Source organism: Anguilla rostrata, chromosome 9 (assembly GCF_018555375.3).
Source record: "Anguilla rostrata isolate EN2019 chromosome 9, ASM1855537v3, whole genome shotgun sequence".
Taxonomy (NCBI): Eukaryota; Metazoa; Chordata; class Actinopteri; order Anguilliformes; family Anguillidae; genus Anguilla; species Anguilla rostrata.
The window spans coordinates 9,312,861-9,338,102 of record NC_057941.1 but is presented as its reverse complement, the minus strand read 5'-3'; the positions used below and the strand labels follow the sequence as shown (position 1 = coordinate 9,338,102).

Sequence of the window (25,242 nt, the reverse complement as noted above, 5' to 3'; positions counted from 1 at the left end):
CTCAAAATGGGTTGAAAGAAGAGTATGAGAGGCTAGCTGGAGGGAATGGTGGCTGGCAGTGAGTTTGAGATCTTGCCAAGGCAGGTACTGGGATTGCAAGGGAGAGGGTATATTGCTAAAGCTGCAAAAAAAACAAACTGCTGTGCCTGCTAGTGACAGGAGGCTTCTGTGTGCTCTGTGTAAGCCAGCCCTGAGCTAATTAGTAATATATGCTAACTGTCTGCTCAACAGAGTGCACTTATACATAAGAGTTGAATTCCAGCATCGGTTTATACACCAGTGGCCAATTATAGGTCATGATCATGCATTGTTTGCAATATTAACTCATTTAAACTGGAGCCCCAGTAATTTATTTTTTGTTTAGTCATAAGAATAAAAGAAACAATTTTGCGAGCGTGTCCGTTTGCTTTGCATTTCAGGCGGAATCACACACGACACTTTCCAGAAGGAGCTGATGTGCTTTGACCCTGAAGCAGACAAGTGGACTCAGAAAGCGCCCATGACCACCGTGCGGGGGCTGCACTGCATGTGCACGGTGGCCGACAGACTCTACGTGATCGGGGGCAACCACTTCCGGGGCACCAGCGACTACGACGACGTGCTGAGCTGCGAGTACTACTCGCCGGCGCTGGACCTGTGGACGCCCATCGCCGCCATGCTGCGGGGCCAGAGCGACGTGGGCGTGGCCGTCTTCCAGAGCAAGATCTACGTGGTGGGCGGCTACTCCTGGAACAACCGCTGCATGGTGGAGATCGTGCAGAAGTACGACCCGGAGACGGACGAGTGGCACAAGGTGTTCGACCTGCCCGAGTCGCTGGGCGGGATCCGCGCCTGCACGCTCACCGTCTTCCCCCCCGAGGACCTGAGCGGGTCACCCTCCAGAGAGTCGCCCCTCTCCGCCCCTTGAGAGAGGAGGGGGGGCTCAACCCCCCCCCACCCTTCCCTTCCCATCAACCTCCCCTCCTTTCCCTCCCTTTTCTCCCCAAGATACTGTTTGCACTTCCTTTTTGGACTACACCTGTGCACCCCCACAATTCCTTGCTTAGTAGACTTTATACATGGCTGTTAGGCTGGCCTTCAGTTCGTATACATTTGATGACAACTACTGACACTTTAAAAAAAAAAAAAAAAACCTTTAGCGTTAAAGGAACAACATGAACATGGTTTTTTTGCAACTGAATTACATTTTTTGGCAGGAATACTTAATGCCATAGACAAGCAACTTGGCAATTAATTTTTTTTTTTACCTGATGTCTTTAGAGTTTATGCCCAGTGTCTTTTGAGGTTTAAGGTTAACTGAGGATTGGGTGGATATTGACAATAGCAGTTATTTGTACAAAGGTAGATTTATTTACTGCACATCTGCGACAGGGGTTGAGGCTATTCACCCGCAGAAAGGGAATAAAAATGGTTTCATCTCAGGGGATGGCCGGAATCCCACTTCCTCCAAAAAAAAACTTTTTTTTCTGCAGGTGTTACTAATCATTACTGAAATGGTATTTTCTAAATTTTGTAATATTTTGGAAAAAAAAATTTTTTTTTCAATGTTCAGGGACTTAATTCCTGGAAATTCAAATGTTTCCTTGTTGATTCAACCATGTGTTTAAAAAAAAGAAAACCCTTTCTCTGTCCTTCCCGAGGTCCCAAAGTAAAAGTTCACCCAGATTGACATGTGACAGTCTCATCGTGAGAATGTAACTGTTTTAACTGGGTAATGAATAAAAATGCGCTGGCAGCAATTTGCACTGTACATTTACTTTTTGATCTCTCCACCATGCAGGAAATGTAACAGCTGTAACCCGTCTATCCGAGATGTTTCTGTTTTCCAAAACCAAGAAATGCTTTGAAAGGATAAACCCTAACAGAAATGGAATATGCTACAATAGATTATTAATACTGGCACTAAAAGCAGCAATACTTATATTTGGTCATACATTGTGAAGTATTGCAGTGATCTTGATAATATACAGTATAATTGATAATGTATGATAATATATTTTATGTCAGTACATTAGCAGTGTATTCCATATTTTGTCAGGGAAGGTGAGTAAAGTTGTGTTGGAAAATTCTACAACAAGGGGCATTCGTAGATACTGTGTTCATACAGACGTAATACAGACTTACAGACTAATACAGTTCTTCATTTTCCTGTGTATGAATTTGGCGTGTCTGGCACAACACTCTGACCACCTGTGCTAGTAATTAAGCAGTCCTTAATGGTGCCATACGGTTTTCAGTTTGAAAGAATCAATTACATGTGGCAGTGGAGGAAACAGATGCTTTGTTTCGGATCTAGTGTGGCCTCCTTTTTTAAACGTAATTTAATTAGCCAAAGATCCTGAGTCTGAGACTGCCATGTTTGACGGTCTTATTTCTATTGTCATCTACAGCCTTACCTCCTATCCATGGGAAATATAAAAAAGGAAAGAATTAGCATGCCTTGTTTTATTTTTTCACATACAATATTCACTTGTTTAGGAGATGAAAGGGATTCACTAGGAACAAATTCTGATGTCATACTGTCATCACATTATTTCATTTTCCGAACATAATAGACAACTGGGCCTAAAGGCTTAATATGGCCACTCTCCCAGTAATCGACTGCGATATTTATATTATCAGTAGAATGAAGTATTATTAATAGAACGCTGTATTATTGCGTACCATAGCTTGTTCAAATCTTTCTCAACAAAACACTTGGAAAAGTGAAGGGTTTCAGCTGTGACCTTTGGGACTGTGAAAGTCTGAGATCCAGTCTAAGCTCTGTGTACTGAATGTAGGAATGAAATTGCCCTCTCAGTGCCAGAGTGAATGTGAGAGAGGGTGGGGTTGGGGAGGTGTCAGTTGTGTCACGTGTTGATGTTAATTTTCTGTGTCACTGCTTCACACCTAAGGAGATGAATGGGGATGCAGTCTCTTCCCCTTGCTCTCAGATGTGCTCCTCGGGTAAACCTTGTGTTCCCCTCTTTTTCTTCAAAGGAAATCAGGGGGCTGTTGTCTCTGTCCTGACTAACCTAGTCCATCTGGTCTGATTAGCACAAGTGACCTGGTTAGAGTCTGCGCTTGTGCTAGAGGCTCCACCCATTGGCCAGGATCCTGTCCGCAGTTCTGTGATCATGTCTGTCTTTTAAAAAGTCACATCTGGTTCAGCTGACGCAGGGCCCCATGCCAGCCGCTCCTGTCCCCTGTCACTCCTCAACACCTGGCCATCTGCTGAGTCGTCTGTGTCCCTCCGCACCTATGGGACCGGGCGGGGGTGAAAAGCACCGAAAATACTCTGCGGTTGAAGGAGAACGTGGAGTGCTGCGACCGAGGGCGACGGGGAATGGAAGGCCAGGCTGGGAGCAAAGGCTGAGGACGACGGTGACTCTGGAAGCAAAGCCTGAAGGCGGCGGCTTAAGTTATCAATTTGTGCTTATTTTTCATTCTGAAATATCGGATAGAAGTACAACAACACGTTGTGGACAATACACAGAGGATTAAATACCTTCATGAAAGTAGCTGGTGATTGCACTTGTGATGAGGATTACAGTTCAGGCGAGGTGCAAGTGAAGTTAATCGCAACGATATCATGTAGGCTAGGCTAGCTATCTGTAGCCTAAACCAAACCAGCTCGCCATCCGTTTCATTCCTTTTCATTTTGTGTCCTATAATGAATTACGCACAGAGAAAATGAAACTGAGTAAACTCCCAATTAAATGCATGGTCAATCCTGTCATTGGGCTGGCTGTTTGAACAAAACCCTGTGGCGGTTCTAGACCATTTTGACTGGGTGGGCAAGACTAGGGTCAATTGTTCTGTCAGAGGTACCGGTTACATTAGACCTTATTGTTCTCCATCCGAACAAATATTAAGCCATTTTCCTTGCTGCAATGCAGGCATTATTATTATTATTATTATTATTATTATTATTATTATTATTATTATTATGGAGTTCAATCATTGTTTGTAAGGATATACAGCAGCCGCAGATCAAAGGGGTGTCACCGGCAGCAGACCAAATGGGTGTCCCCGGGAAGTGTGGTGCACTGTATATTCCTTCCTGGGAACGTTCCTGGGAACGCCACACTTATCACAATTAGAGAGAGCGTATTTTCCATGTATTTCAATAGAAATTGTTGTTTTGCGCTACTCGGGAGCCCTGCCACAAGCACAAATGGGTAAATCTGAAGGAATCTGTGGGTGTGCCTCCTGCTACAGAAAGAAAGATGGCCTCTGCTGACCTCAGAAAAAGAACAGCAGAAGGCCTACTTGCATTCCCCTCCCCCCCCCCCACCACACACACGCACTCCAGTGCAGTCCTCTGCACCTCATCAATCTGCCCCATTCAAAGTGCGAGACACAGTAGGCTCAGATGATGCTCCAGAGGCTGCCCCTACGGCAAACCCCTTGTTTATAAAGGTTCCTCCGGCTGCGCCTCATTTCCTCCGGGAGCTGCAAATATGCTGGGCTGATCCGCGTACTTTCACCCGCCATAGCGGAAGAGACAGCGGAATACTATCTATACTAATACTACTAGGAGCATGGACTAGACTACATGCCAGTGGTGGATCCTCACTGCATTAGTGCTGTACTGCTCATTAGAGAGATGACGCTCATTACCCTAGCCCTCAATGCTGTGTCACTGATGATCTGTGGATGTGGACAAATGACACAGTGACTGCATGCATGGCGCAGCTCAGGAATTCTCTGTGCTCATTCTGGCCCAAGCCCAGATGTTATAGCGCCAGCAATTCAGAATTATAAGGTCAAATGGTGAATTATAAGTTCCTGACAATACACAGAAGCAGCTTCTTTGGCAGCACTTTCTGCTTGTTGTTCACTGCCTTTTTCTGACTGTCCAGTAAGCTAACAATGGAGAATGTTAGGCTATCTAGTGTCAAACTAAACTATTTGAAAAGAAGTTTAAATATGTTGGCAAAGGTTTGATAAGGTTCACCTTGATGAACAGGCTTCTATTCATAAAACATCCCATAGCAGCAGGAGGTGTCGTCGCTCATCAGTTTTAATTTCAGATAACTGATCATAGATCAGCACTCTCATGACATGCTTTTGTAGTGGTGTGTCTTTTTGTTCTTTTTGAGCACATTTTCTGGGTGAAGGAAATTAACTGACTCAGCTCCATGTAATGATTTGTTCCTTTGGTTCAACTCCGAAGCCGCACACCAGCCATTCGCTGATGCTGCGACTACTCCCATTTAACAGTTTTCACCAATGGGCTCTATAGTAGCCATTAGCCAATGACAACATTGATCCTCTAGAGTCGGATGTGCTCTCCAAGCCTCTCTGTCTGTGCCACTGAAGGCAACAGTCCCTGAACTGAAAGCGGTGGCAACATGGAGAAACGAGTACGTGAAGCAACCGAACATGCTGCAGTGCAGATTAGCAGTGAGATTGTCAGATATGTTTTGCGGATATGTGGATTTTTTATGAGCACTGCTTGATAAATTGATATAATATCTCTACCAATAAGGCTTTGTGTTTATTAGAAATTCCCACACTGCTAAATATTGTGCTCTTTTTACTAAAATGAAACCCTTTTGTCCTTTTGCCAGAGTGATCTTTGTGAAGGGCTTCGTTGTCACAGCTGGCCGCAACAAATATGTGATCACCAGGAACTCTTCACACTTCAAGACCCTGCCCAAAGACACAGTATGATACGATATTTACAAAAATATTAGTTTAGAGTTCATTGTTTTAAAAAAATTAAAGGAAAGAGGGTTGTACTATTTATGAATGCCTTTGTTTTTTGATTGTTTATTAGCCTACCCCAGGCAATAGAGGGTGCGGGAGTGTTAGAATAGGGAGGGAGGAAAAAAGGTTGTTGTTCTTGTTGTGAACTAACAAACTAACAGTAAATCCTAAACATGCCGAGATATATTTATTTTAAAATTCAGGCTAGCCTAAATATTTTGAAAAGATCTGTGAATAGCACAATACCAGTGTAAACTACGCTTCTGTAGCGAGTCACCTACAAAGGACAGTAGGTGACTCGTTTCTGAGCAGTTTTTCAATTTCAAATTCCTGACCCAGTTCAAGAATGAGTCAGTGAATGACTGAGTTGGATTTTCTCTAAAAATTTTCAGTCACTGCACGACTCTTGTTCTCACTCACGAGAATGAGAGTCTGAATGAGAGCAGTGAACGAATCTGTGAACAAATCCGTTTAGTGAATTAGTGAAGGGAGTGAAATTATTTGAGTCCCTGAAAGGAACCGTAACACTCATCTCTAGATTATAGGCTCAGGCCCTTGTCTTCTACTAGTGCTACTGAGGGAAGGGGCCGAACATCTATATTACTTCAGAGGTTCCATGCCTTGTATACAGCAGCACTGGGAGAGAGTGTGTTCCGTCCACCCGAGACCGTAAACTTTATGTTGCCAGTAACTCATCATTGGAGGATCCCGATGAACCGAGAACTGTTCTCACTCTGGGACTGCACAGAGTGCACTGTTCGGCAGAAAGAATCCACCTTTAGTCACACCAATATATCCTGCTCAAAGCCCCTTGTGCTTTGCAGTGTTGCTTTTTTCCCCTTTATTCATTTTTTTTATGTGAAATGAATCATTTTTGCTTGGCCTCATAAAGATGATTGTAGTGGGTTTTAAGTGGGCCAAGGTGACTAAGTATAGCAAAGTTATCTACAGAATGCTTTTGTATTCTCTGTGGATGCTGATATGGTTGATTTAAACCTGCAAGCCGAGAAACTGTGTCATGCATTTTGTAGTGAAAAACACTTGTGTGGATTAGTAAAAACGTTTTTTTATTTACTTACTAGCTTATTTGTGCTGTCCACATTACCGAATGCAGAGTAGGCAAAGTAAAATTCATTAGAGTAAATTAGGATGAATAGAAATGAAATCAATATCATTTTTTGATTCAAACCCTTTATACCTCTCTCCCTACATCCCTCACTCTTTTTCATATGTAGGGGAAATGACTAATGGTTTTCATGTTTGGCTCAATTCCGAAAATATTACCAGAGATAGATCAATCATTTTAAATGCAAACAACCTACATCCCTTGGCTATGATTACACACCACAATGAAATTTCTGGAACATACTGTACCATTCGCTAGCAACCTGACCGAAAGTACCTGGAGTGAAATGTTACATTTAATCCCGTGGGTGGCAAGGTGGGGGTATGCCCAACCCTCTTAGAAACTTTAAAAGTGAACTCAAAGTAAGGTAATTCAATACATTTCCAAGTTATATGATAAAGTCTTTAATCTATGTTTTTCATGGCTTACCTATATCAGTGAAAATCTATCACAGGTCTGTACATTATTCTGTTCCAGTTCCTGTCTAATGTTTCTCGATCTAAACAGCTGTATCAGGTGATGTCACGTCACCATGTAGCCTAAACTTAAAGTTGAGTTCAATATATTTGCAATGATCAGGTCTGAGTTGAAGAAATCCAATCGATTGATTAATCAATAGTCTACTGACAACAGAAATTTTAAATTTCCAACGTATCAAATCCTCCCTGGGGACGCCTGTCAGTGTTCTTTCTATTTCTCAAAAACTGTAATTTAAAAATGTTTTAACATGATACACGACTGCCTTTCAAGAAAACAAACAATTTGATATGACATTGTTGTGTCTGCCATCAGCTTCGGTCTCCTTTAGTTGCATACCCTAGTACCATCAGTCAGTTGCATGCTATGTCAAGACAATGCGACCTGTTAGTCACTAAAAGACTGTTTACAATTACATACATTCGGATTCCTTGACATACATACACAATGCAGTAGCCGGAAAATAATAGATAATAAAATAATTGATAATTCAGATAATAAAATGATACTGATAAATTGTGAATCAGGGCTTTGAATGTATTTGATTGGGTAATTATAGCAAGTCTTGGTAGATTGGTTGTTAATGTGTCACTATCTGTGGCCGCAACAGAGCTGCAATATAGTGAATGTTTTGCGCTGTGACTAATTCCTTAGTAGATCTGGCCCTAAGTGTCTGGAGGGGAGGTAAATGATTTCGAACGATGGGGATTTATTTTATCCGCCTGAGAAATTGCTTGTGCTAATCTCGTTTTGGATCTTTAAACTACCAGTTGCTGAATAGGAAAAAGGTTTTGAGTTTAGGCATGTTTCATGTGTATGGATGCTGTTTTTGCATAAAGCTCATCCAGCGAATGGAATTAAAACAGTTTATGCCACACATAATTATGTATCTGTGTTAGTTACAACGTAAGTATAGCTGTTCCCAATTTGCTATATCTTGTCTTTATTTGTGTACTTTTTTTTAATACTAAGCGATCCTGGATCAAATGAATTGTTTTCCACAGCAGAATTGAGCAGAACAAATTCAAACATTGCCAGAAGCATTCACTGTTCTTTTTTATTTATCTGGCAGATGCCTTAACTAGGGCAATTTACACCATATTAGAAATTATAGTGAGGAATACAAATGACAAACAGTTTGGGGGGGGGGGGGGGGCTCGTTAGGACACTTGTGTATGGTGTATGTGTGTGCTCATATTTTGCTTCTCTTTCTCTCCCTTTCCTTCTTCCCATTGCACAATGACATAATAATGGAGTGTGACACATGCTCCACTTGCCATGAACACACTAGAAGAAATGGGTGGGGAGGGAGATGACCATCAGTCTGGTTCAGTTACGTCAGTGCAGTTCTTATAATGGAATACACATGGAGTTTTCAACAGATATAAAATACAATAAAATTCAGTTTTATTTAGCCAATAGTTTGAATGCACTCAGAAAGGGGGTTGTTTATGCAAATGAGTTGTGTCCAAACCCTTGCTTATGTGAATCACTGGCTATGCATTTCGTACTTTACGTAATTTTCAGTACTTGTCAACCACCTCTGAGCGCTTATGAATCTACCTCACATTCTGTCACGGCCTCACCAGTTCAGGAATTATATTAATTGACTTTGGTTGAAAATGGTTCTGTTGTTCTAATCTATTTAACGCTATTGTTCTGCTTTTCCCTGAAGCTAAAACCTTCCTTTTTTGAACTCTCTATCCCTGGCCACTTCCTGTGCACATTTTTGCCCTTCACAATGTGACATATCCTTGAGGAAATATATTTCTCAGGGGATAGTGTGCTAGTTCTGTCTGCTGTTGCTTTTGTGCTGTGGGCCAGTGAGGCTTTTGCATTACTCTTGATAGAACACGTGCGGACTGTCGGCACCCTGTGACTCTGGACCGCTATTCTCTGTGGCACAGTCTGAGCAATATTATCCTGTGTGGTAAAGCAAGGTGCTCTGCCATAAATCAAGCCGCAGCTGTGCACTGTGTTTTCACAGGAGTGTTGAGTGTAATGTTTGGGTGTAGGATAATGAGACCGTGTTAAAGGCAGACTATGTAAGATTGTTTACTTGAAAATATTATAAAATAACCATGCTAAGTCATAACTATGATGCACTGGCAATCTATGTCTTTCGCTAAATTCGTGCAGCTTTTACCTGTATTTATTATTCTAAAATGTGTTTGGGACGTTTCTGGGCATGGCACTCTAGTCTTGTGTAGAAACTCCACAGCAGTCAACCATAGATGGAATCTAGAGGTCTAAAGGGGTGGAAATCTAGGTTTACATGTTTTGACATAAAGGACTAGGTTAGCTCAATTCAATCCTGATTCAGCCCAGGTTTTACTTCTTTATAGCCTGCAATCAAATCTAGATGGTTAACCAAAAATCTAGATGGTATAACATAATACAATCTGTATGTTCAGTGAAAGACTGGCTAGATTTGGGTGAAATGTGATAGTTTTCTAGCCAGCTAGAAAATAGGCAGGCTATATCAGGGTAAAACATGAGCAAATCAGTGGTAAATAGAGCTAACTTTGTCCGTTTATGTCCAAAAATCTGTGCGTTTAGTTTTCCATCCCTTCAGACATTTCGATACCATCTATATCTTGCGCTCACTGGGAGATTAAGGGTACTCATCCGTAGTCATGTGTTAATGCCACTAGTATGCCATATTCCCTCGGTAGATGCCTGTACATTATTGGAAATCTGGAACAGGGCATTTGGACGTTCCAGCTGTATTTAGGCAGTGTGCACTCATTTCCTCCCCCTCTGCACCATCTTAACCTGATCTAGATCTGGGCAGTCACTGAATGGAGGTGACTCCAGTATTCACTTCACACTCTTTTTGCCTGTCATAATTACTTCTATAAATTAAACATGAATCAAATCACTGCATTGACCTGGTTTTACTACAATATTGAATTATTTATAAGATCACCTGACCAAGGGCAATTTTTACATATAATATTCATATGCAGGAGCTGGATATAAATTTAGATGAAATATATATGTGAAGGGTACAATCATAGTACCCCACCAGGGATTAAACTCGTAATATTTGAGTTTTTTACCCAGATCCTTGTTTTGATGTTGTAGCACAGGTTATAATATGTTTCTATATGTGTATTTGTTTTTTCAGAATGTGAATTGGAAAAAGAGTGGCTGCTTCAGATGGGATGAGTCCTCTATGGGGTGCCATTTGTAAAAAGTTTAAAGAGTGACATTTGAAAATTATTGTGCTTTTTATTTACACTTCATAATGCTAAATGTGCAAAGATTGAGCAGGGTTACAGAGTGTGCAACCTTTTACAAACGGCACCCCATAGCCCTCTGGATGAAAACAGACATAAATATATGTGCATTAAAAAAAACATTGGATGATAGGATGCCCGATAACATGACCAACATCTCAGTTGCTGAATTGGGAATAAAATGAATAAGCATACTTTCAGTGTGAGGATGCCTGTTACAGAAGATGAAAAGCCCTTGAATTAGCTGGCTCCCATCTTGCTGATCTTTACAACTTCTGGCTGGTAGTTGAACATCAGATTACAAGAAATGTGTAGAGCAAGTACTGTTGATGATGGATAGAGTGTGACAATTCATGGGCCCAACACGTTCCACACATTTGAAAAGCCCATAAAATATCTGTTGCCCTGGCCAGTGTCTGTGGCCAAGTCCGTCCTAAGCTGATGCTGACATTAAGAATATGGAGAGAGGATGCAATCTCTCTCTGTGATCCAGTTGTCTTGATTGGAATCTGCTGGAGAGAGAGAATAATACCATCTTTCATTTATTTCTCGTTTAGTAATAGTGAAAACTGGCATTGCCATTGCTGTGAATGCAGGGCTGTGTGTCATAAGCGTAGCATTATTAGAGAGGTGCTTGTGCGCTGTGTGTTCTTGCTGCTGAGTAGGCACATCCTCACCCTGTTTATCCTTCTCCCTCTGACCTTCTCCAGGTCACCGTGGAGATAAGCAGAAGCCCGATCTCACTGGTTTACTGCCAGACAGCACCCGTTGCCAATGAAGCACTGGGGCTTGAGTACTGTGCACATCATGACTGACACTGTCCCTCCACTAAGCACCCTAACACAACTTTATTAAGGAAATAATGCTTTGATTATTCTTGTGAAATCTCACTTCTCGGAGCATCACTCTTGCCTATTTTCAGGACTAAATTGCACACCTGCTCACACCGCAGTGCTTTAACTGCTGCATACCCCTACAGTGGATTGATTTGAGCAATGATAGGGGTAAATTATATCCATGACATGGTGCAGAGAGAGAAAGCATTGACATGTGGGTAGACAAACAGTGTGGGAGTGTGGACATGTGTGATTTATACTGTCCTGAACTCAGTATTGGCCTCCACAGCCTTCCCTGAGTAATCACACTGAGCTGCTGGTTGCCATGGTTACCAGGCTCTTCATATTAAAAAGATAGGCGATAAAAAAAAAGATAGTCTGCTCTATTTGCCCAGCCTCTACCAATTTTGCTTCTTTCAATAAATGTTATAAATGAGATCAGAAATCAGAGCGACTGAAGGGCTGAAGATTTTTCATCTTGAAAGGAAAGTGAGGCAAATGAGCACTTAGTCGCTTTGTTGTAAAAGGAGAGGGGGCTTACCAGTTGTTCTTCACTTCAATCAATCTATTTGTTGTAATTGTTTCAGTTAAACTCAGTGGTGTGGTGGAAGCAATGCAAGACTTAAATTCTTCTTCTTCTTCTTCTTCTTCTTCTTCTTCTTCTTCTCAGTATTCTGAATATTACTGTTGGTAGTAGTATGTATTTTATTTCATTTTACTGATTTGGTAGCTGCCCTAAACTGGGAACAAAGCAATTTTTTCAGGTCCTTTTAAAAGTGGTTGGCTGTACTAACACAAGGATACTGCATTCACTTTAATATTTACTGAAGAAGGGTGCGTACCTGTTACCAGGCCACGGTAGAACAGAGCCTTCATGTTAATGCTTTTTAGATTTCATATGGTCTCAGACCAATTATAACTTTATTTTCTTGGAAGGTATAGTTATTACTGGTCTGAGATGACTGTGACCAGAACTATACTGTCATATATGAGGTTATTGTGTTAAAAAAAAACTTACAGATTAGGAGTGGCTGAAATGATAAACCTAGCATAAGATACGTCATGTCTGAATCAGCATATAGTAGTCTTACGCAATAGCAGGCTAGAGCGTTGATTTGGAAATGGTCATTGGCCATGCATATTTCAGTCGTTTAATTCTTGGGAGGAAAATGATGAAGACACTGAAAAAAATGTACGGTTCAGATTCTGCAAGTTCTTGCCAACACAAAGTTCACCCCGCTTGCTTTCTTTATTTAACCCTCCTGAGTTGTGACCCCTCTGGTCTTTGGCCCGCTGAGTGCTCTTGCGGAAGTGATTCTGTTCCACTGTAATGATTTTAGCAGCAGTGATTCACTGCGTTGCTCTGTACTTAGCCCAGCTGAAAAATAAAATAGTAAAATAAAAGCCCTTGTTTTCAAATACAGACTTTAGACGGGTATGATTAGATCCCTACTGTAATGCACAGCTGTGTGGACTCCACCCTTGTTCAGAAAGGCTGTAGTGCTGCTGACTGTGGCCCTTCAGTACCTTCTCAACTGCAAATGGGCCAAATTAAATTTTTGAAAAATCAACCGTGAAATACACAACATTATATATTTTAAAAAGTTATGTGTTAAAAATGCGGTGGTTTACCGGATTACTTTATAATCTTAACTTTTATGATTTTTATTTTCCTACTGAGTCTTTGGTGTTGTTGTTCTGAGGGCCCAGCTGGTCCGCTGGGGTGATGTCCTTTGCCCAGTGTGGAACAGCTGGCCGCATGGCTGCATGATGTCCCTCAGCTGCATGATACTAAGGGAAATCACGGATTGGTCCTGCTCCCTGGCTCCTCTCCAGCAAAGGCCTGCTGTGGGAACAAGCTACCATACAGAAGAGTGAAGGAGTACAATATGCCCTATATGCAGTCTACTGTATAAATCGATATGTTTTGTCTGTATGAAAAAGGCATTGCTCTATTTTACCAAGGAGCATTTGCCAAGCATGCGGAAATTGTTCATTAGGGTCCCCATTACCTTTGCATTTCTGTCTTTGTTGTTACTTTCTGAAGTTTACATATGCATAGAAGAATGGAGTGGATCTGCATGATTTATTGATCACATCTCCTCCACAACATACTGGCACACCAAGTCTCTTCTTCAAACTATTTGGTACACTCTAACATGGATACAGGTGTGCTCCATATATTGATTGTTCTTGTACTACAGGCATCTGTACTATAAGGTAGGATAGATACACAGTGGCTACCTTCTTAAACCTTAAATGTTCTGATAGCATGGTGCTGTCTAAAATGACAAGAGGTGCATGCCATCTATTAAAACATCCAAACAGACATTAATGACATCATCAATAATAAGTGAAGGAGCATGATGTTTCCACAACCGTTCCAAACTTTCCAAATCGGAAACCGCAAAAGGGGGTTAAAACTATGCTGTGAATAACAGTTAGATTGAAATGCTTATGTTTTTTGTTTCTGTGAGACCAGTATTTATCAATTACAACATAACGTTATTAAATGATATAAAATAAAATGCATTAAAATATTCTTTGATAATCATTAACATGCTACGTGTGCTTCAGGATGCATTCCTATAGAGATATAGATGTGTCATAGAATATTATGAAACAACATCACTCTTTTATATTGAGTGGTCTTTTCTGTCGTACAGTCTTTCAGTTACGTGATGGAATGTAAAGGAGGTCAGTTCCTTTGCATGTCCTGCATGGAGATGTGTTGATTTGCACAACCTGCCTTGGCTTGGAACCACTTCCTGCCCACTCATCCATGTTTCCATAGTAACTGTGTGGGTAGCTATCGGAGATTGAGGGCCAAACACCTTCAAATAGGGAGAAATTAAAATTTTAAGGAGGAGTATAAACTCTTTTCACTAAAAAGAGTGATTTTACAACACAGTAAAATTGTGCTATACAGATTATTATTATTATTACTATAATAATGCTCCCCACAGCAATTTCTGGATCGTTGCTCATCTGGTTGCAAACCTCTGAAAAAATAGGCTCAACATCGTTATATAGCATAAATTGAAAAGACATACAGTATATATATATTTTGTGATATTTCAACAAGACGGTTGTTCTTACATGACCGCTAGTTTCTAGTTCAGTTGTACTTTTATGGCCATTCAATTATTTGAGTGAATAGAGACACCTAAAGCTAAACTGCTGAACTGCAATTAAAACAAAAATAAAAATTAAATTAAAACACAATATTATTTGCGGTGTAGCCACTACAGATGTGTCTGCACACTTTTCTGTAAATAGTGAAGCGGAAAGTCTAAAATTAGGTCAAAGGCCTTTGGCCATCGTACATCCGTTATTTAGAATGGAAGGACCCCCAGAGACGAGACCCCTGCTTTGGAAGGGTGGCCTGCAGCAGTAAGAGGCGGGCCTCTGAGCTGGTACGCTTAATATTATTACCCCGGTACTGAAATACTCCAGCCACATGTTGCATGACACGTGCAGTAACGGTCAGAAGCACCAAATTTGCGTTGTCATTCCATTGAAGAGATGAGCAAGCAGCACAATGTCGGAAGATTGGTCGCTGTCTTGCGGCATGACTTGCTCTTTAGTATAGTTGAATGGCTCCTTACCAAACCAACAAAAACCCCCGTGACACTGAAACCACACCAGGAAGCTGAGTCATCTACCACAGCTATTTTTTTTCTTTGCAGGCATTGTTTACTTCTGTTTCTTATTATAATCCTGCTGTTAATACACTCAGATATATCTTTTATGGAATAAGATACTTTATATTGCTGCTATTATTATTATTATTATTATTATTATTATTAGAGCTAGAACTTGGGGTAGTTGAATGACTAGTAATAGTGGTATTTATTCTGTGGTCCAGGTTATCTCCACATATACGGACTCAGAAAATTTTCTACTATTTTATTATCAGATCAAAAAGAACAATGAACCACTCGTTTGCTTGGCCAGTGGCATGTATGGTCATTCGGTTATTCCGCAAAATCTTAAACACTAATTTGGATGATGCTTTCAGGTTAACAGCATCACTTTCTCTTTCCCCAAGCATGCATAATTGAAGTAGCATCAGAGCTGTGCCTCATTGATGTTTTACAATACAACACAATATAGCGCACATTTTGGGTAAAAATACATTACCATAAACACACAGCTTATCGTAAAGTAGTAGGGGGTCCCCTAGTGTTCTGACTGGTGTACTGGTTCTGAGTTTCCTAAATAGTAAAATTCGGAATAATCCAGTCATTTTTATTGCCTTAATAATTCTCTCCCTCCACAATTCAGTTGATGTGAGGGTATCCAGTGGCGTGGCTGCAGGACACCACGCCGGTGGGTGCCACACATTGGTTCCGTTCAAGTTCAGCTTGACCTCTTGAATGAAATGGTCCCCATTTTGAGATGGTGAAGTGTTATAAAATTGAAATCCATGATTATTATCCATTGTAGCCAGAACTTCCTCCACTGCTTGTATGAGTGACTCCTTGCACAAGGTGTACGTGTAGGCAGGCACAGATGCACAGTCCATTCGCAGGCTTCACGCCTGGACGCATGCAGAGGGATCTGCACCAAGACACAGACTGGAACACCCCGCCCGTGCCCCTCCTGCTCCGATTTCGCAACCTCCACCCTGACAGTGATTTCTGGCCCTAAGTAAGACGGCCAGCGATTGCATTTTCGTGGTTTCTAAGATGGCCAGTAATAGCATTTTTATTGGTTTCATGAATGTGCCAATTCACTGTTTAGTTTTATTTTGAAAAGTGTTATGAATTAATCACTGCCATTTGAATGAATATTTTTTTAAGCAGTCTGAAGTACTCACCCCCCCCCCCCCCCCCCAACACACACACACACCATTCCTGACCATTATGAATTGATATTGACTATTGTAGCATCTACTAGTTAAACATCTTAAAGCAATGGGGCCTAAGTTTACTAATCATTCCAAATGCCCATGTTGTAAGCCCCCAACATGCCCTCCCCCTTCAACCCAGTTTTAGTTTGTATACACAAGCCATCTGTTCTCAAACAACTGTTCATTTCCTTACTCTACATCACAATGTTCTGATGACAAATGCTTGGACTTACTCACTGTTCCTAGAGCCAACCTGATAATTGATGTAAATTTCCAATGATTTACATGATACAACACACACACACACACACACACACACAATCAAGTGCTGTTTATAGCCTACGGTTGAAAACAGGTGCAAATGAACAATGGCAGTAATAGAAGTAAAAGAAGAACTCACTGCCTTCCTCACTCTGAGAGTCCTTACTTCTAGAAGCCCCTCAAAAATGCAGGAAGTGCACACGTGGGCTTGTTTTTCCAAACAGCTGGTTCAGTGTCCCAACCCTACTCCCACATGGCCTAACAGTTAACAGATGCCGTGAAAGGGAACGAGGAGTGGAGTGAGGGGAGAAGGAAACAAAGAAAGGAGGAAGGACAGTAGAGTGAAAGAGAGGGCTGGGTGCAGGACTCGTTCTACACTACAGGCGCATTGAAATCATTCCTCCATGTTAACCCTTGTGCTCAGTTTGGGTCAAATTGATCTGTTTCAACTTCTGTTAAAGAGGAATGGCACTTTTGAGAGATATATTTCAACAAAACCATCGTTCATCATCTGTGTTTGTTTTATGTCTTTTTGTCTATATGGTACTAATTTTTCACAGTTAAACATGATTTATTCCCCCCATGCCATTATTATATTGGATTTTTTTCATATGAATCACATCTTTATTATTAAATATGATCTAGCAGCGGTAAATAACAACCATTAACTATATATATTATTTATGTTGTTTGGATTTGAGGTAAAGATGAAACTGTATATACTGAGTATTTCTGCACAATACTTTTATTTCTGAATTGTTTTAAAATCCCAATAATGTCTGGGGTATATCTGACCCAGACTAACAATTTCACAGGTGCTAATTAAATGGAACACAATGATTAATTATGTCTCTCTCTCTCTCCCTCCCTCTCTCTCTCTCTCACCCCCCCCCCCCTCTCTTTCTCTCTCTCTCTCTCACACACACACACACGCACACACACACACACACATAATTGAGGCTGACCTGTTCAGCAGGTGGGTGTGTTTAATTCAGTATCCTGTGACTCATATTACATCATCATTTCTCAGGTCTGGCATTCTCTACACTGCCGGATGCAGATGAATTTAGTGAGGCATCAGAGAGGACGTTTTGGGGGCGTGCTGCTGTATGTCTGTGGCTAAATGCCCGTCTGAATCAGAACCTCATCACCTCATTCACATTCAGCCTTTTCAGACATGTGAGGACAGGCGTGGTACTGCTTCTTTATTCATTGCCAGTGACTGAGGCAAGTTAAATACCTGCATGTGGATGGAGTGTGGCTATGATTAATTTGGCTTGCTGTTGGCCTCACCAGTAGTTACCGTGCACACACAAATCCATAGACTTACGCAAAATCCCAGAAATCTGCAATTGGAGAGGGAAGGGGGGGGGAGGGAGGGAGGGAGGGAGAGGCAGATCAGGGTACAGAGAGGGATTGGGAAATAAGGGGGAGAAAGAGGAGATGGGGGAGGGTGCAAAGAAGGAGGCGATTGTTTGAGAGGATTTTGAGAGAGTTTATTAAACAGGGAGAGCCAAGGGGAAGGAGAAAACAGATCTGGGAAGAGGAAGAAAAAGGAAAAGCTGTGAAGAAAACAAGGATTCCAAAAGATAGACCATATGATCCTTTATTCAGGTATTTCTATTTTCCAGTTATAGATTTGAATATGTCAGATTTTATGATGCATTTCTCATTTTAATTTGCCATGACTGAGCAAACGTGCGTGTAGAGACTTTTGATACAGTCGGTTAGTGGTAGTCTAGATGTCAGATCAATATTATCGCTTTATCAATGCTTCCTCTGCCTGACCCTCCTCTTCTTAGCACCTCGCAAGCCAACTTAATTCCTCCCATCTGAGGATATTGCTATCAACATCATATTGTTTATGTTTATCCAGTTTTGTTCAGTGAAGGCATTGTTATGATTTATGTATAGAATGAAGTCCTCTGTATACCTCCTGTAAAAGACATGTCTGCCTTATCTGAGCACAGTTAAGAGGGCGCAGATGGCTTCTCGTAACAAACTCGAGGGTGCGTAAACTTGCAGGCATGTGGATGTTTGTGCAATGTAGCCAGGGAGTTGTGCGCCTCACTTTTTTGGCACTGCATGCTGAAAAATTTCTGATCATTCTTCATGGTCAATCGTGTCTTTGGTGGGCACCGTATACCAATGGAATGTTTTGACATGATCAGTTCTTACGAATATATGTTCACTGTACACACTTTTTAGACGCTAATCACGGTCCGTACTTTGAAGTTAATCAAATTCATCTGACCTTAGAACAAATCAATATCTGAATAAGCATTCATATGAGTAATATTAGTATTTCTTCATATTGTTTTGTATCAATCTCAACTTACATAAAATTACAGATAAAATTGTGTTCTTGTGAACAGGCAAGATCTTTGCCTAAACAGTTTCAAAAAACAGCGTGATTTTCAAAGAAGATTTAGTTAGTCCAAACAATTTTATGAATCTTTAATTGAGATTCTAACCTATCCATCAAGTGTGTTGGTATGGTAAATTACATGTTTTGTAGCATGGATACTGTGGTACAGATAATATAACATTTTTGTGGATAGCTCACCAACCAAGGCTCTATAACACCGGTCTGACTTGGACAACAGCACACACCATCCTCTCAGATGAGAGAACACCACGGTTAACCGTTTAGTCAGGGAAACTTGCAAACTTGGAAAATAAAGTTTTATATTTGAACAGACATGCACATGCAGCGCAACATTCAGTCTTCGGTTTTGACTACACCCTTCGAGGTTAGCCCCAACCAAAAAGAAATTCATCCTGACTCAGGATATCTGACCGCCATTGAGCGTAGAGCAGGAGGAAGAGCAGCTACCACATGGGCCAAGTCAAAAAGCAGATGGGCAGGGAATGGCAAGCTTAACCATGCCCAGCAAACAACTGCCTGCAGCAACTTTTCTCCATTTTTGGTCATTCCGTATAATGCTTTTATGTTTTTGGATACCCTTTAATAAAAATAGCCTAGATTGGGAGGCATCAACAGTAATTAAAAACAGTCATTAAAATGAGAAAAGGAAGAGTCAACCCACAAATAATTAGAATTACAATTTCTTGACTTTGTCTGCAACTTATTTGTAACAGCAAAGTCTGATAATTGTGGTTTCTTTAAAAATGTGTATAGAATTGCATATTGCAAATAATATTGTCTATACAGTGTTGTGTCTCATGCAGTGTTTTTGCATATAAATGAGGTTATTCTGTTCTGTTGTTCTGTTGTGATATTAATCTTCTTCAAAAATCATATTAGGATGGCAAGTTGCCATCCATAAACTTATGCTTTGGCAGGAAATGTCCCATACCTACACAGCACCAAAGTGCACTTTTCAGAGTTTCCTGACATAAAACCAGAATGGCCACATTCTCTTTAAATGGTAAGATGAAAAAACACAGGGCCAAGTTATTTTTAAAAACATAACTTAAAACACTGGGTAACAATGCTTTGGAATTGAGCTTGTTTAATTTGTGTGAGCAAAAATAGCCAATACAGTTTGTTATAACCTGGCCTTATTTTGATATTGGTACTTTTAATGGCAGGCCTAGATTTAGCAAGTTTTAATGAAAGACTTTTAGACAGTGTTTTTTATGCATGAGTAACTTGCCATTTTTTGTACATTGAAAATATGTTTAAACTCTTCCATAGAAAATCACAGGGCCATCAAGACATGACACATACAAGTGCATATGACATAAACACTGACAAATAAGGACACTTACAGAAGAAAAACAAACCAATGAACAACAGAAAAGCATAATCTAAACAATACAAATAGGCACACATCAGAGGCATATATATTTAATACAAGAGAACCCCTTCATAATTGCCTCGTGTCTAATAAGTGCTTTCTGAGAACTATGGTTCATGATGATACAGTACATCTTCCAGAATAACAGAATAGCTTATATAACCATTATATTAAAGCTGAAAACCTATAGTGGCTAGCCAGGTAAAGTGCCATGTATTGAATGAGAGCAATGAAGATGTGATACAGGAAGTCAATCAATAGTGTTGTATGTAACTACAGTATGCAATCTGTTTTGATGCAATCTGCTATATAGATCATAAAATGTGACAGAAGTGCTGTTATGGTTCAATGTATATTAAAGTGTGAGGTATATTGATACATCAAAAATCAACTTTATTTAATTATCAAAATTTCATATAAAAAATGTTTGAAGGATATTTCCCTGACTACTCTTAAACTTCCAACAGACACAATGGCTTCCAAAAGGACTCAGTCCTACATAATCGTCCCCTTCATACTGGCCCTGTCCGGCAGCTATGCAGAAAAACGTCTCGCAGAGGGAAATGGCACGAAAACCTTGATCCACCCTCAAGCTTTCGAAGTGTTGGGGCTGGATCCTGATGAAGACTACAGCAATTATAAGGACCCTACCCCACTACCGACTAACCCTCCACTTTCCACCAAGGTGGGAAAACCCGAACACTGTGACTATGACCATTGCCGTGACCAGCAACGGCCTTGCATGGAGCTCTCAGCCGCCAGCGGGTGCCAGTGCCCTGGGCTGAGCGGCCCACAGGAGGTCCCTGAGGCCCCTTTTCTGAAGCAAGTGGTCCAGCAAGGGTCGGAGGTGGTGGTTAAATGGTGTGCTCCAGCCTCCACCGTGTACCATTACCAGATTGTGGTGAAGGGTCGAGAGCCCTTGGTTTTTACAGGACTATCAAGGAAGGGAGTGCTGAAGGACCTGGAGGCCGGGGCGGAGGTATGTGTGGAGGCGGTGAATAGAGCTGGGGTCAGCAGTCCAGTGCGACACTCTTGCATGACTTACCAGCCGGAGAAAGATGGCAGCCTGGCCCTGAAGGCTGGGCTCATAGGAGGAGCGCTGGGGTTGCTGCTCCTCATCGCCCTGCTCATCTTCCTGCTCTGGAGAAGAAAGGCTTGTGGGAAATCTGGAGGCGAGAGCTTCACTCATGCTACTGATGGAGCGACTCTCTGAAAGGGCAGAGGGCCGCTTCGCTGTGAGACTGTGAGCGGGGCAGCAGGGACAGAGACGCAGAGACATGGTGCCCTCAAAGGACTCACAGTCTGCTGTCGCTGGGGACCAGCATTTCATGGAAAAATATCAAAAGCATGGGAAAAGCATGTCTTGGAGTATTTGTGTGTGTGTGTGTGTGTGTGTGTGTGTGTGTGGCTGCGTTTGCTTTAATGTGTAAACATAAACATATTTATAATGCTGTTGAACAAGCACTTGGTGAATGTACCCTGCTATCTCTCCCCTTCCTGAAAGTCCCCACAGTAACCCCTGAAAAAACCTGCTTCTGTGCACATGATTCTGCCACAGGACGTCTTTAGGAGTGAGAAATCATGAGGTGTTTGTTTGCGTGTATCACTGTCTGAGAATGTGGGTGAGCAAACTATCACTGTATAATCAGAGACTGCCCTTGTTAACATTATTAGCCGGAGCCAGGAGAAAGAGCATCGTGTGTTGGGACTGGTTTAGGGCCGAGGTCCCGCCTCAGTGGATCATAAATTCTGGCACAGAGACAGTTTTAAATAAATCATACATGAGGCCTCTGTGAGATGGACACAAACAGCTGGTATGTATGCCTCCGACGTCCATGTAACCTTGCTGAAGTGCTGTGAGGGTAGCCCAAAACTATTTAGGAGTGGAATGATTTGCTGAGGAATTGGCCATAACATGGCCTGCCGCTGTGTTGCGAAACCTTTTGCACAAAAAAGCTGGTACTGGGCGCTGAAAGAGAGGGAAGCGGAGAGGAGAGGGAGGGGGGTGGCAGGCACAAGTTCCTGAATCAGCAGAAACCTGGAATCCTAATCGCATCATTTAGCTGAAAGAAAACAGTGAATTCCTTTCGTAAAGGGACCACATGACAACATGTTTATGTGTTTATATTTTTAAGAAAAACTTCCCTTAAGAACAGAAATATAATTTCATTCCTCAACATTAAAACAATACATGTATTTGCAGTGGTTTTGGATGTGTTCCCCTTTAATTTATAAAGCCTTGTTTATGATATGATGTAAACATCCTTCATCAAAGCTTATGTATATACAGAATGCCAAGAAATTCTTGCTCATTTTAACTCACAGAATACCACATAAATTGAAACCTAGATATGTGGACAGACAAACAAACTGACAGATTGAACAAGTGACTAATCAAGATTCATTCTGATTTGTGACATGCATTAAAGGTTTACATGGCAACAAAAAATAATTAAAAGGTATTTTGAAATTACATTATTAATGTAACTGTGGAAAAACATTTTGGTGATGGATGTGTGCTTTAGATAAACGCTAAAGCTGTCATTTTTAAATAAAGTATATATCATCAAAAGAAATTGTTAAAAAATATTTGTTTACATTTTTTATTGTAGAGTTAGGAATATACAGTACTTTTCATATAATTTTGTTGTATCTAGTATAGTGGAGCATCCACAGACAAGTTGGGCATGTGGAATTATTATATATTATGAATCACATCTTATTTAATACAGGATTCTATACAAAGTAACATCATACAGGATACTATTTTAAAGTAATAGCAGTACCTGTAGCACCTTAATGTAATCAATTAGATAGCTCTAAAATCTATGTGTAATCTGTATATAATTTTATAACAAAATACATGCATAGTGGGAGAACCATGGGGTGTGTGGGGGGTGGGGGGCAAGGGGAGGATTCAACTTAAATTCTACTCAAATTTTACTGTGGAAAAATTAGGATACATCAGCCTCCTAGTGGCTACAAACTGTAAAATCAACTAGAATTTGTCTGGGGCAGCAGATAACACTTTACTTTTATTTTTAATTGACAGTTAACTGAAAATGTATTTTTTTAATGAGATTAATGAAAAAGTGACAGGCCAACTTGGTTTTACTCACTTGGTCTATATAGCAGCTACTGTCAAGTCCCCCTCAGTGCCACTGCACAGCCTAAGACAGCCTTTACTGTGGGGCGAAGGCTGTGGGAATTTAACATGATACTGTTCAGGCTAACTAATAACCCAGTCATATTTAAGTGGCTAATGGAAAGAGTGCTGCATGGTGTGCCTACTTCATTGTGTGTAGTTTACGTAGATGACATGCTGCTGCCCGCCCCCAACTATGATTTAGCGCTAGCCAACCTGTGGCTAGTGTTTAAGTGCATTAGCAAAGCCAACATCAGCGAACTGTCAATTGTTCTGGAGACAAGCTTCTTGGGCCATGTTGTGGGAGAAACGAAGGGGGTGCGGGGGGGTTTCCACCTTTGTACGGAGCTGGTTACCACACCAGTGTTAGCTATGGTGGACCCTGAAAAGCAGTTCATTCTGGACACTGACGCTAGCAATGTAGGCATTGGGGGGTGCAATCACAGCTGACAGGGGATGGAGAGAAAGTGGTGGCGTACCTCAGTCGGGTGCTTAAAAAAGAGTGCAACTATTGTGTCAACAGGCAGGAGCTACTGGCCATAGTGGCAGCAGTTCAGCATTTCAAACCGTATCTGCAGGGCCATGCGTTTAAGGTCCATACGGACCATGCTGCTAAATTTCGAAGAGTCTGAAGATTAGATAGCTGATGGATTTTACTGTTACATAAATTCAGCTTCACTCTTGTGCACTGGACAGAGAAAACTCACAGAAACAGCGACAGCCTGTCCCTCTGCCCCTGCCCCAGTGAGCGGTGCTGGCACTGTACGCATGCCGAAAACAGGGAGGACCGATGGAGAGTGCAGGAGAACGGCCCCAGGCCTGAACCTGTCCCAGGATGTGCGGCGATCACCAGGGCTGCTTTCATTCTAGAACTGAGATGCAGCATGAACAGTGTCAGCAGGCACAGAGAGAGGACCTGGAAGTGGGTCTGGTGCTGCAGTGGGTGCCGGAGGGGCGGGGGCCTGTTGTGTCTTGTTTGTCTGCTTTCTCTACAGAGGTGAAGGTGTTAATGAGCCAGTGGGACAGCCTAGCCCTGCACCAGAGCCTGCTGTACAGGAGGTGGTGGGACCCCAGGACAGGCGTCGACCAGCTGCAGCTTGTGGTGCCACAGTGCCTCCAGTCGAGACTGCTGCAGTGCACCCGCGGCACACCAGGGGCTGGTCACTATGGGGTGAAAAAGACTCTGCACCAGCAGTTGTACTGGGACTGGTGCAGGAAGGATGTAGAGCTACTACAGCTTGTACGCCACCTGTACCAAGAAGGGGCCAGGGGACAGGGTGAGGGTACCGCTCCAGCAGCAGTGCAGCAGGGTGCTTATGGAGAGGGGCTGTTTCCGGTCACTGCCAGGGGGAACCACAACATGCCGGTGGCCATGAACTACTTCACAAAGTGGTTAAATCACAAGAAGTGTCATTAGTGGCAGAGTGTCTGATGGCTGGTATGTTCTCTGTGAAGCTTACCTGCCCATCACGACAGGCCCAGACCATGTCCACCAGCTGGCCAAAGAGCACATGAGCAGTGTAGGGGTGCGGTAGAAGCATAACTATGACCTGCACTTCTCTGGTAAGGTGATCCAGCCTAGTAGCCTAGGAGGCATAGTCTGGGTGTACAAACCCTGTTGTCAGAAGGGCCGGTCGCCAAAGCTAGACAGCAACTGGGAGGGCCCCTGCACCATCCTCCACATGTTGCCTGACATGGTCAGAGGTGTGTTAGTGGGGGGGAAAGTGGGACCGACTACCCAGGGTCTGAATGGGGAGAGGGCCCTCGAAAAGCCTGGAATGATGCATGAGAGACATGGATCAAGAGAATAAGGGGGCCCACAGAGACTGCTTATGTATAGGA

At 41.9% G+C, this 25,242-nt stretch overlaps 2 protein-coding genes across 9 annotated transcripts in view; both read left to right on the top strand.

The window, feature by feature from the left end:
• Positions 1–1,739, top strand: part of LOC135262861 (kelch-like protein 13) — a 49,012-nt gene extending 47,273 nt beyond the window's left edge. For all 8 annotated transcript variants that reach the window (XM_064350191.1, XM_064350190.1, XM_064350193.1 and 5 more), the window contains one exon: positions 420–1,739. In XM_064350191.1, the coding sequence (XP_064206261.1) occupies positions 420–907 (488 nt within the window). In that variant the 3' untranslated portion in view covers positions 908–1,739. The remainder of the gene's footprint in view (positions 1–419) is intronic.
• Positions 1,740–17,945: 16,206 nt separating this feature from the next.
• Positions 17,946–22,831, top strand: LOC135262860 (LRRN4 C-terminal-like protein). The gene is made up of 2 exons (XM_064350189.1): positions 17,946–18,105; positions 20,723–22,831. The coding sequence occupies exons 1-2, from the start codon at positions 18,090–18,092 to the stop codon at positions 21,466–21,468; spliced, it is 762 nt and encodes a 253-aa protein (XP_064206259.1). The 5' UTR covers positions 17,946–18,089; the 3' UTR covers positions 21,469–22,831.
• Positions 22,832–25,242: the final 2,411 nt, after the last annotated feature.